Here is a 13,091-nt window from a genome sequence, read left to right as displayed (position 1 = left end):
TACCATTGTGGAGAGTCGTGTTCATCTAACATGGTATCAGAGTCATGTCCTAAACTTAGTCATGTCAATAGAATCCTCAAATGTCTAACAAAGGACTCCAAATGAAAAAGGAGTCGAGCCTTGATTAAGAGGATGCGTACTTTGTTCGAGTAGAGGTATTGGATGAAAGTCCCACAACGGCTAATTTAGGAAATGAAAGAAATATTATCTCCATTGGAATGAGACCTTTTGGGCAAAGCCATGAGAGCTATTGCTCAAAGTGAACAATATCATACCATTGTGGAGAGTTGTGTTCATCTAACTTGGTATCAGAGCCCTTTTGGTCTAGCAGCCCCGATCCTTTCTTTTCAATGGCTTCTGAATCCTCTACTGTTCTTCCCCACCACCCCTACTGGCTTTGACACCGCAGGGGTAGTCTCCATGGCTGCCACAAGCTGAGCCGATTGATTACTCTTCGGTTCCACCCTCTTGACCTTCAAATCACCCTTCGTCATACTCTGTACATACAACCTCACCTTCCCCAACACAATTAGTTTCCCCTTAGCCAACATAACCTCTCTCATTTTCTTCTCAATTGGCCCTTCATCCAAACCCTAACCTCAGAATCCTCATGGGCGTTCCCATCGAAAATATACAGAATCTCAAGAAACCTATCGACCTTTTGCAGAGATTTACCTTTGGAATCTGGGCGCTGCACTAGCCTCTTCGCCAACCAAGTCACCGCCACCCTTCTTGCTAAAATTGGCTTCTTCGCCCACTGTGGCGACTCTTCCGACTTCAACATTGTCTTTGTCCCATGCTCTAGGGTTTTCCCTTCTACTTCTTGGGTTAGACATATTCTCGCTAGAGCCTTTTGGGGAAGCCTAAAGCAAAGCCATGAGAGCTTATGTTCAAAGTGGACAATATCATACAATTGTGGAGAGTCGTGTTCATATAACATGGTATCAGAGTCATACCCTAAAGGTAGTCATGTCAATAGAATCCTCAAATGTCGAACAAAGGACTCCAAAATAAAAAAAAAGGAGTCAAGGCTCCTCGAAGGCATAATAAAAAATGACTAAGACTCCAAAAGAAAAAGGAGTCGAGCCTCAATTAAGGGGAGGCGTACTTAGTTCAAGGGAAGGTGTTGGATCAAAGTCCCACATCGGCTAATTTAGGGAATGAAAGGAATACAATCTCCGTTAATGTGGGGCATTTTGGGGAAACCCAAAGCAAAACCACGAGACCTTATGTTCAAAGTGGACAATATCGTACCATTGCGGTGATTCTTGTTTTTCTAACAATAAATTATCTTTTTATTTATTTATTTAGTGAGGAGTATTTTTTAAACAAAATATTAACGGTTTCCCTCCAAACTAATAAAGGTATTTTTTAAAGTTTTTGAAAGTTAAAAGATATTTTAAAATTTTTTAAAAAATATAAGAATATTATTGAAATTTTAAAAGTTTTAAAAGTATTTTTTATCCAATTAAAATTATTAATTAATTAATTTTCGTTCATTAACTCTAGATAGAAATGTGCATCAAACATCAAGAATCGACCTGATCAATTCAATCGATTGAATCGAAGTCGATCGATCAGTTTGGGTATATATGTTGGTCAACGTCGGTTTTGCACATAGCTTGTAATGACTCTAAATTTCTACTAACTTAAAGTCGCTACCATCTTCATAACATGCGGAAATAGACATTTAATATATTTTCATAAAAACAATGTCGTGAACTTACATGTTTCAAAAAAGATCTTTAAAGTAACATAAACGAAATATTAAATAAAAATAAAGTAAATACTAAATTTGACAACGTCTTGTACTAACCTAAGGTCTAGGAATTTAGATACAACTATCCTATACATGTGTCGTGGTCTTTACTTGTGGTATCGTCGTTAGCTGTACAAGTGTATCTTGCCCTTATCTGAAAAAATAGAAGTAGCACAGATTTGAGTATTTTAATAAATACTCAGTATGTGACCTTACTATTGGGGTCAGGGAATGCAAACACATGCAACTTATGATTAAGGACATTTAGTTAAAATGATTGTAGAGGTGACTTCTAGTCCAGACAAAATTGGATGTGTAGTACTTCCCATGACCCACAAGTGCAAATGTGAATCCACCCGGCGGTTTGCACACCCTATGGGCCCATCATAGTCGGGCTAGTTGTCTATAGCCGAACGTTCGGAGGTTAGCAAGACCTCAAATATCATGCAAGACACGATCATCATCATCATCATCATAGTGTATGCGTCCGTACTCATTATCATAAATGGAAAAGTAACACGATGTAAATGAACACGCGATATGCATGAGAACCCTATAGTTTTCATCTTCAATTATTATTACATGACCATATACATCGTTCACATATTACCCTAGATAACATGCATGCATTAGCCTTCATATATTCGTCATCAGTAAGATCATTTAGAGTTGTCTCATTAAACTATTTATCATAATGCAACATGAAATCTCATACATGCACAATATCTTAGTATGAAATAGCATCATATTGAGTCTTATCGTCATCATGCATCATCATCATATAACATCACATCATACTAACTTACATCATCACCATCATAGTAATTTTTTTTGTTTAGGTATACCTATATACTTACTTACATACATACATACGTACATATATATATACATACATACATACATACATACATACATACATACATACATACATATATATATATACATACATATATACATACATACATACATACATATATACATACATATATACATACATACATACATACATATATACATACATACATACATACATACATACATACATACATATATACATACATATATACATAGATATATACATACATACATATATATATATACATACATATATATATACATACATACATATATATATACATACATACATATATATATACATACATACATATATATATATATATACATAATACATACACATATATATTGGTAAACATGCCTAAAGTGTTCTCTTAATAAAAAGGAAATTGCGGAATAAGAGTCCACGACGGCTGTGATAAGTATAGTGGAGCCCATGTCTCCACGAAAGTTCATAAAAGTTAAAAGTTTTGCTCTAAATTTTCAGACAACGACGCACATTCTGCGACCCTCCGCTTCAAGGAACCTCCAAATCTCTCGGAAACGCATACCAAATCCTCTCCAAGGAATCATCCCTCACATTTCAGTTCTTCGATCATATTTCTCGGCTTTGAGCTTTGATGGTAGCAGCTCTTCGAGCTTCTGGTTCTTTTTTTTGTTTTGTTTTTTTGTCCTCCTGTCGTAATTCTTTCCGTTTTAAATGAATTTTATTTCTTTAGCTACCCTTTATCGTTTTGTTCGGTATTCAATCACTTGGTATGTGTTTAGTCAGTTGCCCAATTCGAACCGAGTGTGCGTGCGGGTCTGTCTCATGTTGGGGAGTTTGGACTGTGCTTTGTTTTGGTTATTCTTCGGTGTTTTTATTTTTCATCGTAGTGGATGATTAGATTGTTCATTTTGTTTTTTTAGCTTTTCCTTAATTTGTGCCTTTTCACTTGTTACTTTCCCAATTGGCCGAATTCAGTTTCTTCTAGGTACCCGTTATCGTTTTGTTTGGTAATCAATCACCTGGTGTGCGATTCGTCATCAGCCTAAATTGAACCGAGTGTGTCTGTGTGGTTCTGTTACATGTATGTCAGTTTAGAGTGTGCATAGTTTGGTTGATCTTTGATGTTTTTCTGTCGTAGTATATGTGTAGATTATTCATTTTATTTTCCATTGTCTTTTACTCTTTCCTTAATGTGTGTCCTTTTGCTTTTATCTATTCCCGTTAGACCGGGTTGGGTTCCTTGTGTTTTGCAGTTATTGCTTCATATGGTGTTTGTAATGGTTTTATTCATTAATCAATCACTTTATGCATCATGTCTTTGTGTCCATCACATGTATGGGAGTGTGGATTATGCATATGATATTAGATGTTTGGCTATCGTTTTAGATGAGTTGTTTGTTCATTTTTTTCCATTTCCTTTTACCTTTTACCTTTTAGTTGATGTGTGGGATCCCACATCGTTTGGGGAGGAGAACGAAATATTCTTTACAAGGGTATGGAAACCTCCCCCTGGCAGACGCGTTTTAAAAACCTTGAGGGGAAGCCAGAAAAGGAAAGCCCAAAGAGGACAATATCTGCTAGCGGTGGGCTTGGGCTATTACATGATGTGTATGTGTTCCCCTTAAAGAGTAGATAAAAATGGTGTTAGAGGTTGTGGTTAGGACAATATTTGCTAGTGGTGGGCTTGAGATATTACATGATGTGTGTGTTCCCTCAAAGAGTGGATAAAAACGGTGTTAGAGGTTGTGATTAGGACAATATCTGCTTGTGATGGGCTTGAGCTGTTACATGACGTGTATGTGATCCCTTAAAGAGTGGATAAAAATGGTGTTAGAGGTTGTGGTTCTAATATTTTGTAATTGTATTGTGCAAATGGGACTGAGTGTGTGAAAGATGATGTGTTAAACGAAATGAATGAGGGAAGCCTCTTTTGCGGTTTTTTGAAACATTTGGGTTGAGAGAAATAAGAGAGCTTTAGTAGTGCTGTAGAGATGTGAAGAGTTCATGAGAAGTTTGAGCCCTGGGTAGGTTTAATGCCTCTTAGTTTGTGTTTATACAAATCTCTGATCCTTAACAACATAAGCCTTTTATGCAATGATCCATCTTCTTTAAGTTCGTGGATGAGTCGATGATCTTTGGAGCTCTTTTCTACACATGCTGGCTTAATTTTGTTTCTTTTATTGGGTATCTTGTTGGTTTCTTGGCCTTTTTTTAATTTTATTTTTATGAGTTAGGTAGGATAGTGTCACTGTGTAAGTCTGTTCCTCAGGTGTCATAGCTGTTTATTTTTTTTCTTTTTGGGGATGGTTCTGTTATTCTCTTTGTATGAATGGGTGTGAGACTTATATGTTGGTTTCATTAGCAATAGGACTTCGTTTCTCCGTAGAAATTTGAAGCATTTTTGTTAGCTTTTTTCACGAGCAATAGGACTTCGTTTAAAGCTTGCTATATGACTCTCAGAGTGCCGCCGCGACTGTGTATGTATGTTGGGGACTCTTTTCTCCGTAGAAATTTTATTGATAGATTGGGGTTACTTATTTGGGTTTACTTCACACATTCTTTCAAGCTATGCTTATTTTGCTATCTTTGTAAGCTTTCAAATTTCAAATGTCAATGAGAAGTTCTGTCTCTTGTTTGAAAAAATTATGGAATATGGATCCTTTATTGTGATATGGTAATGTATTTTTTTTTTTTATTATCTCTTATTTATTTAGTTTCATCTTTCCAGGGATTAAATACTTCCATACCATCCCATTTAGTTTAGTATATTCAATCAACAATTCAATTCATCATTGATTGGGATTATGTTGTGAAAGTTATAATATTGGTAGAACTGTAAAAGTTGAAACCTCAGGTAAATTCCTTTCTGTTTTTGGACAGGATGTTTGTTGGGTTGTTCTTTCATTGATCACAGACTGAACAAATTCTGTGGTTTGATTGAATGTGTGGCCTTTGATTTCCACATAAGTAATCAAATTTATAGTATGCAGAAATGGCTTTAAGAGCGATATTGGTTAAGAGAAGGCACCGTTTCAGCTCTGAGAATCTGTCTACCAGCTTATATCTAAGGTTCTCCAGATTTGAACATGAGCAAGCATCTCAAGCTGATGATTTACAGAGGTTGGACTGCATTTCCCATCCTCCACCTGTAGCTATTGATAGAGGATGCGAAGGTGGCTTATCTTTAGTTGTTAGAAAGGAGTTTTTATCCTTCCCAGTTGCAGAATATTTTCGAAGTAATCTTCTAAAACCTCAAAATTTTGGTCATGGAATTGGAAGAGGAGCGTCAGCTTCCTGTATGGGTGTTAGAAATGTCGTACAACTTTCACATTATTCTACGACGGCCACAGCTGGTCCACCTGAATTTGGTGGTGATAATGCTAGAAATGAAAAACAAGCTGCGAAGAGGATTAAAGAGCCATCACCAGAAGATTGTGATCAAGCAGTTGAAGGTTTGAGTACAGTTAAAGCACAAGCTAAGCAGATGCAAGAATCCCAGAAAAGTGCTGAATCTTTGTTGAAAAGCATATGGGCTAAGCTTCTAGGAATAGGTCCTGCTTTGAGAGTTATTGCTTCTATGAGCAGGTTTTTAATTATTGTTCTTCTCGCATCATATTTGATCTAAAGTTTGATTCTCATAGTGCATTGAACAATATTATATCATGTAGGGAAGACTGGGCTAAGAAGCTTCACCATTGGAAGGATGAATTTAAATCTACAATGCAGCACTATTGGTTGGGTACAAAACTTTTATGGGCAGATGTTAGGATCAGCTCGAGGTTATTGGTGAAACTTGCAGGTGGGAAGGGCCTTTCTCGAAGGGAGAGGCAGCAACTCACACGCACCACAGCTGATATTTTCAGGCTAGTTCCTTTTGCAGTTTTTATTATAGTTCCGTTCATGGAGTTCTTATTGCCAGTCTTCCTGAAATTATTTCCCAACATGTTACCATCAACCTTCCAGGACAAGATGAAGGAACAGGTAAATGTTGCAGAGCTGGGTGGACATTGCGAAGCATGTACTCCATCGCGCAGTTCATTGGTTGTTTGTTCTTTGATTTTGGAACTTAAGTCTTTTAAACTTAACTCTCCTGCCATTTTTCTTCCTGTGCTGGTGTTTGTACTACATTCATTTCTATTGCTGAAATTGCTGTTTATTTACAAACTATCTTTTCACGAACAAACTATTGTGATAAGTATGTAGCTTATGCATGGAAACATTTTTTGTCACATCCGATTGGAGAAGTTTTTGTGATCTCTTTGGATGAATGAAATTGTTTTTTTAATCAATGAAATTGTTTCATTTCCAACACTAAATAAATAAATAAAGGAAATACATTTGTCTTGGCTCATGACATTTCAGTGATGTGACTATGAATCTGTGATGGTAAAAATTTGAATGATTTGTTTATTGAAAGGCAATTAAATTTTGCTTCATTATGGCCTTCAACTTTAAGTAGCTTACACTGTTTCTCTTTTACATATTTGTTGTTCTGACCTTAATACTTGTGGATCAAGGGAGATGGAACATTTTGTAATGAATGTAGCTCTTACATCTGAAGCTCTGCCTTCTATTGGACGAGATAGTTCGTAGATCTCTAAGTCATATGTTTTCTCTCTGTCTCTCTGTCTCTCGACAGAATAGGTCTGATTTTAGTTTCCATCTTTCAGGAGGTACTAAAAAGAAGGCTAAATGCTAGAATAGAGTATGCCAAATTTCTTCAGGATACTGTAAAGGAAATGGCCAAGGAAGTCCAAAACTCCAGAAGTGGAGAAATTAAAAAGACAGCAGAAGACCTTGATGAATTCATGACTAAGGCAAGTAGATTTCATCCTCCATTCCTGCAGTGTGTGTTAATTTGATTTTACCAGCTTTGTCTACCACAGCTGATACACCTTGCTCTACGGGGATGTTATATTTTGCTTATATAGGTCAGAAAGGGTGCTCGTGTTAACAATGAAGAAATTTTGGGATTTGCCAAGTTATTCAATGATGAGCTTACATTGGATAACATAAGCAGGTCAAATTTTTATTTATTAATTATGTTCTTCTATCCTTTAGCTTTTATTTTCTTTTAATATTTTTCCAGTGAACGTTCATTTATTTGCAGGCCTCGGTTGGTGAATATGTGCAAATACATGGGTATCAGTCCATTTGGTACTGATGCATATTTGCGCTTTATGCTAAGGAAAAGACTGCAAGAGTAAGAGTCTCCTATCAACATGACATGCATAATTCCATCGCTTGTGCATTTTATAATTCAGGCTTTGAAGTTTTTAGCTGTAAATATGTTGCAGCTTCAATGTACTTGTTCTTACATCTACCACTTTGCCAGTTTTTCATGTTAAAAAGGTTTGGTAATGGTCAAGGACGTTTTCTTTAATGATTATTATGCATTCTATTCGGGCTATTTTTGTGAAAGTTCACCTAAAAGTTGTTCATTTTCCTGCTTGTTTCAAGTTTAGTTCGACTTTTATTTGAAAAATGAAACATATGGTCTCATCAACAATGAGGAAATTTCCTTTCAGCCACGTGTGTAGTTTTACGTAATCACTTGCGATTGTTCAAGTTGTGGCCTTTGATGATATTAAGCTTCTTGTTGTAAGAGTTGGTATAGAAGCTTTATTAGAGAAGGATGTATATTACCATAAACGTAATGCTTCTGACCACTATTTCTTCACTCTTTGAATTATTTCATGAATCAATTTGTGCTAATTTAATGTCTTATCTTTTGTCTCTGTGGTCATCCATATTTCTTTGCTAGAGAGGCTGCATCTGAGGAATTTGTTGATAAATTTCAAGTATTTTCTTGTTTACAAAATGTTGGGTGGGAGATGCCAAAAGTAACAAGAAGTCATTATATTTTTTGTAGTCAGAAATTTCTCTCTATAAAGCACGAGGTTCTTTTATATTTGCAGGATTAAGAATGATGATAGGATGATTCAGCTAGAGGGGCTGGAATCTCTTTCAGAAGCAGAGCTTCGTCAAGCCTGTAGAGAACGAGGTTTACTTGGATTGCTTTCTGTTGAGGAAATGAGACAACAGGTTTCCTCTTTTCTTATATCAATTGTTCTAAATGGATTACCCTTTCTTTTTTCTAAATGGATTATATAAGACCTAGGAACACTATACCTTCTGTATACGGTGCGTCGGCCTTTACTTTCTTCAATTGAACCATGATTTTTTGTAACTCGCAAGCTGTCGAGCTCTGTTATGTCTGCCACGAATTCCACTGGTTTTATGAAGCAACAACATTCACTCTTTCTTGTAACCTTTTCTATATTTTGGTTCCACCTTGTATTGTTCGAGGCCTATCGTGTTCGTGGCTCCTCCTATTATACATCCGTTCTTCTTAACTAAAGATGGTTTCTTATCCTTTATTTATCCTGCTTGGAGATTTTAATTAGCTTGCTTAACTAGATCTACAGTGACCCTCCTGGGCTATATCAGCCTACTGCTTTAATTTGTGTGAAATCGTTAAATTGAAACGCACATGCATAGTGAAAAATCTTTCGCTCTGACGTAAAATATTGGTTATTTCCTGTAGCTACGTGATTGGCTGGATTTATCTCTCAACTACTCTGTACCATCTTCGCTCTTGATTCTTTCTAGGTAAGTTAAATACTTTCTGTGGCTTTTTTTCTAATTGTAAGACAATGAAATATGTCTTCTAATTGATAACCAATGCAGAGCCTTCTCTGTGTCTGGAAAGGTGAGACCAGAGGAAGTTGTACAAGCAACTCTCTCCTCCTTGCCGGATGAGGTTGTGGATACCGTAGGGGTGACAGCTTTGCCATCTGAAGATACTGTTTCAGAAAGAAGAAGGAAATTGGAGTTCCTAGCAATGCAAGAAGAGATGATAAAGGTTGTGGGGGGCTTCCTTATTGTTACAATTATTACTATAAGAAAAGTTATGGGAGAAGGGGCGTTGCCAGTTTTGATTTGATGTACTTGAGTGGCTGATTCTGTATGAGTTACCTAGATGATCGAGGTTTCTTATTCTCGTTGTATTGGATTAGTTGTTTCGAAAAGGCTCTGGTTTTTGATGGTCTTCATAATATATATATATATAGGAGGAAGAAGAAGAAGAAGAGGAGCTGGCTAAGATGCAAGAAACTGCTGGTAGTCAAAAGGATGTAGCACTAGAAGAGATGAGTAGTCCAACTACTGGCGAAGAACCCAAAGAAAAAACAAAAACAATGGAGAAACAAGAGCAGCTGTGTGAACTCAGCCGTGCATTGGCAGTTTTAGCTTCTGCTTCTGTAAGAACTGACAACAATTTGTGATTTCAAGCACTAGCCTTGTTTCTCTCTTCCATTTTCTTTGCATTTACACGTGTTGTTTCGTTTAGTCGGTCAGCAGGGAACGTGAGGAATTCTTACAGCTCGTAAAGAAAGAGGTATTACTTGTTATTCCTTCTTGTTGTGTACCTGCAAATTAGCCTAACAACATAAATGTCAATAGGTTGGTGAGTTTTTTCATTGTCTCTAAGATAGTGTAACGACCCAGATCCACCGCTAGCAGATATTGTCCTCTTTGGGCTTTCCCTTTCGGGCTTCCCCTCAAGGCTTTAAAACGCGTCTACTAGGGGAAGGTTTCCACACCCTTATAAATGGTGGTTTGTTCTCCTCCCCAACCAATGTGGGATATCACAATCCACCCCCCTTCGGGGCCCAGCGTCCTCGCTGGCACTCTTTCCTTCCTCCAATCGATGTGGGACCGCCCCCAAATCCACTCCCCTTTGGGGCCCAGCGTCCTTACTGGCACACCGCCTCGTGTCTACCCCCCTCCGGGGAACAGCGAGAAGGCTGACACATCGTCCGGTGTCTGGCTCTGATACCATTTGTAATGACCCAGATCCACCGCTAGCAGATATTGTCCTCTTTGGGCTTTCCCTTTCGGGCTTCCCCTCAAGGCTTTAAAACGTGTCTACTAGGGGAAGGTTTCCACACCCTTATAAATGGTGGTTTGTTCTCCTCCCCAACCAATGTGAGATATCACAGATAGCGAAAGAATGTAGAATCCAGTACATGGCTAATTGGTTGGTGTTTTTTTTCTTGCTATTGTTTCCATTTCCAGATAGACCTATACAACAGCATGGTCAAGAAAGAGGGTAAAGATGGTGAAGAAGAAGCAAGAAGGGCTTACAAAGCTGCAAGGCAGGATACTGACCAGGATGCTGAGTCGACTTTCGGTCGCAAGGTTTCGTCGGCACTTATTAACAGGGTAACACGATTCTTCGTCATAATTGTATTTCATGAGCTTATTTTGGTCTCTCGATGCTAACTCGCTATCAATTGTTTTGCTTCTGTCTCTGATCTGTACCATGTTTTCAGATTGATACGATGCTTCATAAGCTCGAAAAGGAAATTGATGATGTTGATGCCAAAATCGGGGATCGTTGGCGATTGCTGGACAGGTTTTATAGTTGCCGCTTTCTAATTCTATGTGAATCATGTGAGTGTAACTATTTATATGGTACTTCTTTGCAGGGATTATGATGGCAAAGTGACAACTGAGGAGGTTGCATCTGCTGCTATGTATCTCAAGGACACCTTGGGTAAGGAGGGAATTCAGGAAATTATCAGCAATCTCTCCAAGGATAGAGGTAAGTAATGTTGCTTCTTTTTACTCTTCTGCCTCTGTTTCTTATCCCTGACATGTGATGCTGATTTTAACCCAAGGGTGCTTTGTCGTAAGAGTTTAGAACGTTTAGAGATACTTTCCGTGGTTTTAGGTTCAAACCCGAGTTGAAAACTTAATAACTTAAAATCTTAATTCTTTGACGTGTGAAAACATTTTTTATAAGAGTGTGAAAACTTCTCTCTAGTAGACGCGTTTTAAAAACGTTGAAGGAAAGCCCAAAGAGGACAATATCTGCTAGTGGTGGACACTTGGGCTGTTACATTTGACGTATTTGGAGTTATCCTTAAGCCCATGATCTACTCGTTACCTTAGAACATTGAGACATCAAAGGCCATCCGGTTCTTGAAGTCTCGGTATTTTCGTTAATGAATCTCATGTTGCTACTTTCTTTTAACAGAAGGAAAGATTCTGGTTGAGGACATTGTGAAGCTAGGCAGTGCAGCAGAAGAGACAGATGCATCCGAAGCAGGAAAGTCATAAAGGAAATGCACCATGTTACCCTTAGCCAGGTTGGCCTTAGGAGGAGAGTATATACTCTAATGAAGGTTACAATAATTAAGAAATCCTTTTCGAATGCAATAAAGAACGAGGGCAAGTGTTGCAGAGTCGAGCGGTTTTTTAGTTCAGCATGGAGTGGAAGATTTGAATCTTGGATCTTTTAGTCGAAGGTACACACTTTATGTCAGTTAAGCTACGCTCGTTTTAGCAGCTTTTGAAAGCATGTCTTGTTCTTCGTTCTTCGTTAAGCTTAAATTTTAGGTGAAGTTTTGAAAATTGCTTAGATAAATGGTCCAACTATTAATTGACCTATAATTTAAAATAATGGAATAGACTAAACTATCTTTGTCTTACAACTGCTATTAATAAGTGTGGTGAGTTCGTCCCACGACATACTATTAGCTTAGTGGTAGAGTAAACAAGAATAACGATCATGTCTCTTGCTTTGAGAGAATTCACATAGGTCAATCTGTAGGTAAATCTGTAGGGAGGCGAGATAACCGGGCCCAATGAATTGAAAAAAAAAAAAACTTACTAATATCAAGTATTTTAATATTTTTTAAAAAATAAGCATTTACTATTTTATTTTATTTTATTTATTGAATTTTTTTGATATCACAACATTTTATAAATATTTTAATCGATATTAATATAAAATCAAGAGTAAAATTAAGATAATTGAGTAAAATTAAGATAATTAATTTTAAAATTTAAAATTTATTCCTCCGTCTAAGAATAGATCGCATAAGTTGGTTGAGCTCATTAGGTTCTTGGAACTCTCTGCAGCAACAATCTACGACGATCAGTAGAGAATTCACACACGACCTGAATTACTGCAAGGGTCGAAGATTTCTCTAGCCTTAGTCGGTCATCATCGTCTTTAATAGCCAACCACCATCACCTCTTTTCATCGTCTTAATGTCATGTGTGGCTTATGTACTTCAGTCATCGACGAAGATCTAACTCAACCTTTGGTTATTAGAAATAGAATTTTAAATGAACTCGACTACTTATTTTAATTTTATTATTATATTTATTGAAACGAGGTTGGGTCATAATATCTATTAAAGGCTTAATTTAAAAAACAAATGCGTATTAAATATGCCTTAAATCGTTACCACACCATAATTTTGTTTAATTAATTAATTGTTGAGTTAAACATAGTTTTGATGTGTTTGTATATTTAATAAACAAAAAATAAAAATCAAAGCTTTCAGAAGACGGCTCTTTCTTTTCCCGAAGCTTATTCAAATATTTGAAAACTTTTGGGCAAATTCTCAAATCTCATACTCAAAAACACACAGACCAATCGGTGGTCGACGCGTGGGATCGAGACAGCTCTTG

The 13,091-nt window shown here is 37.0% G+C and overlaps 1 protein-coding gene across 2 annotated transcripts; it reads left to right on the top strand.

Annotated features, from left to right (window-relative positions):
- Nucleotides 1-3,057: 3,057 nt before the first annotated feature.
- Nucleotides 3,058-12,086, top strand: LOC111805626 (uncharacterized). 2 transcript variants are annotated; one of them, XM_087128076.1, is made up of 15 exons: nt 3,058-3,237; nt 5,484-6,188; nt 6,272-6,644; nt 7,274-7,420; nt 7,535-7,623; nt 7,714-7,806; nt 8,522-8,648; nt 9,151-9,215; nt 9,294-9,468; nt 9,677-9,865; nt 9,955-10,002; nt 10,683-10,829; nt 10,940-11,022; nt 11,096-11,211; nt 11,647-12,086. In XM_087128076.1, the coding sequence occupies exons 2-15, from the start codon at nt 5,596-5,598 to the stop codon at nt 11,727-11,729; spliced, it is 2,328 nt and encodes a 775-aa protein (XP_086984202.1). In that variant the 5' UTR covers nt 3,058-3,237; nt 5,484-5,595; the 3' UTR covers nt 11,730-12,086. The 2 variants fall into 2 exon arrangements, with proteins under 2 accessions (XP_086984202.1, XP_086984203.1); XM_087128077.1 differs by having other exon boundaries at nt 3,060-3,237; nt 6,272-6,584.
- Nucleotides 12,087-13,091: the final 1,005 nt, after the last annotated feature.

This window comes from Cucurbita pepo, chromosome 11 (genome assembly GCF_057944985.1).
Source record: "Cucurbita pepo subsp. pepo isolate OVF chromosome 11, ASM5794498v1, whole genome shotgun sequence".
Classification (NCBI taxonomy): domain Eukaryota; kingdom Viridiplantae; phylum Streptophyta; class Magnoliopsida; order Cucurbitales; family Cucurbitaceae; genus Cucurbita; species Cucurbita pepo.
This window is presented reverse-complemented; position numbering and strand designations above follow the sequence as displayed.

Bases quoted from the DNA above. Each gene is read 5' to 3' on its own strand.
- LOC111805626 (XM_087128076.1), top strand. From the start codon at position 5,596: ATGGCTTTAAGAGCGATATTGGTTAAGAGAAGGCACCGTTTCAGCTCT. The intron at 6,645-7,273 runs GTTGTTTGTTCT...TCCATCTTTCAG, and splicing joins CTCCATCGCGCAGTTCATTG to GAGGTACTAAAAAGAAGGCT. The intron at 11,212-11,646 runs GTAAGTAATGTT...TTCTTTTAACAG, and splicing joins CAATCTCTCCAAGGATAGAG to AAGGAAAGATTCTGGTTGAG.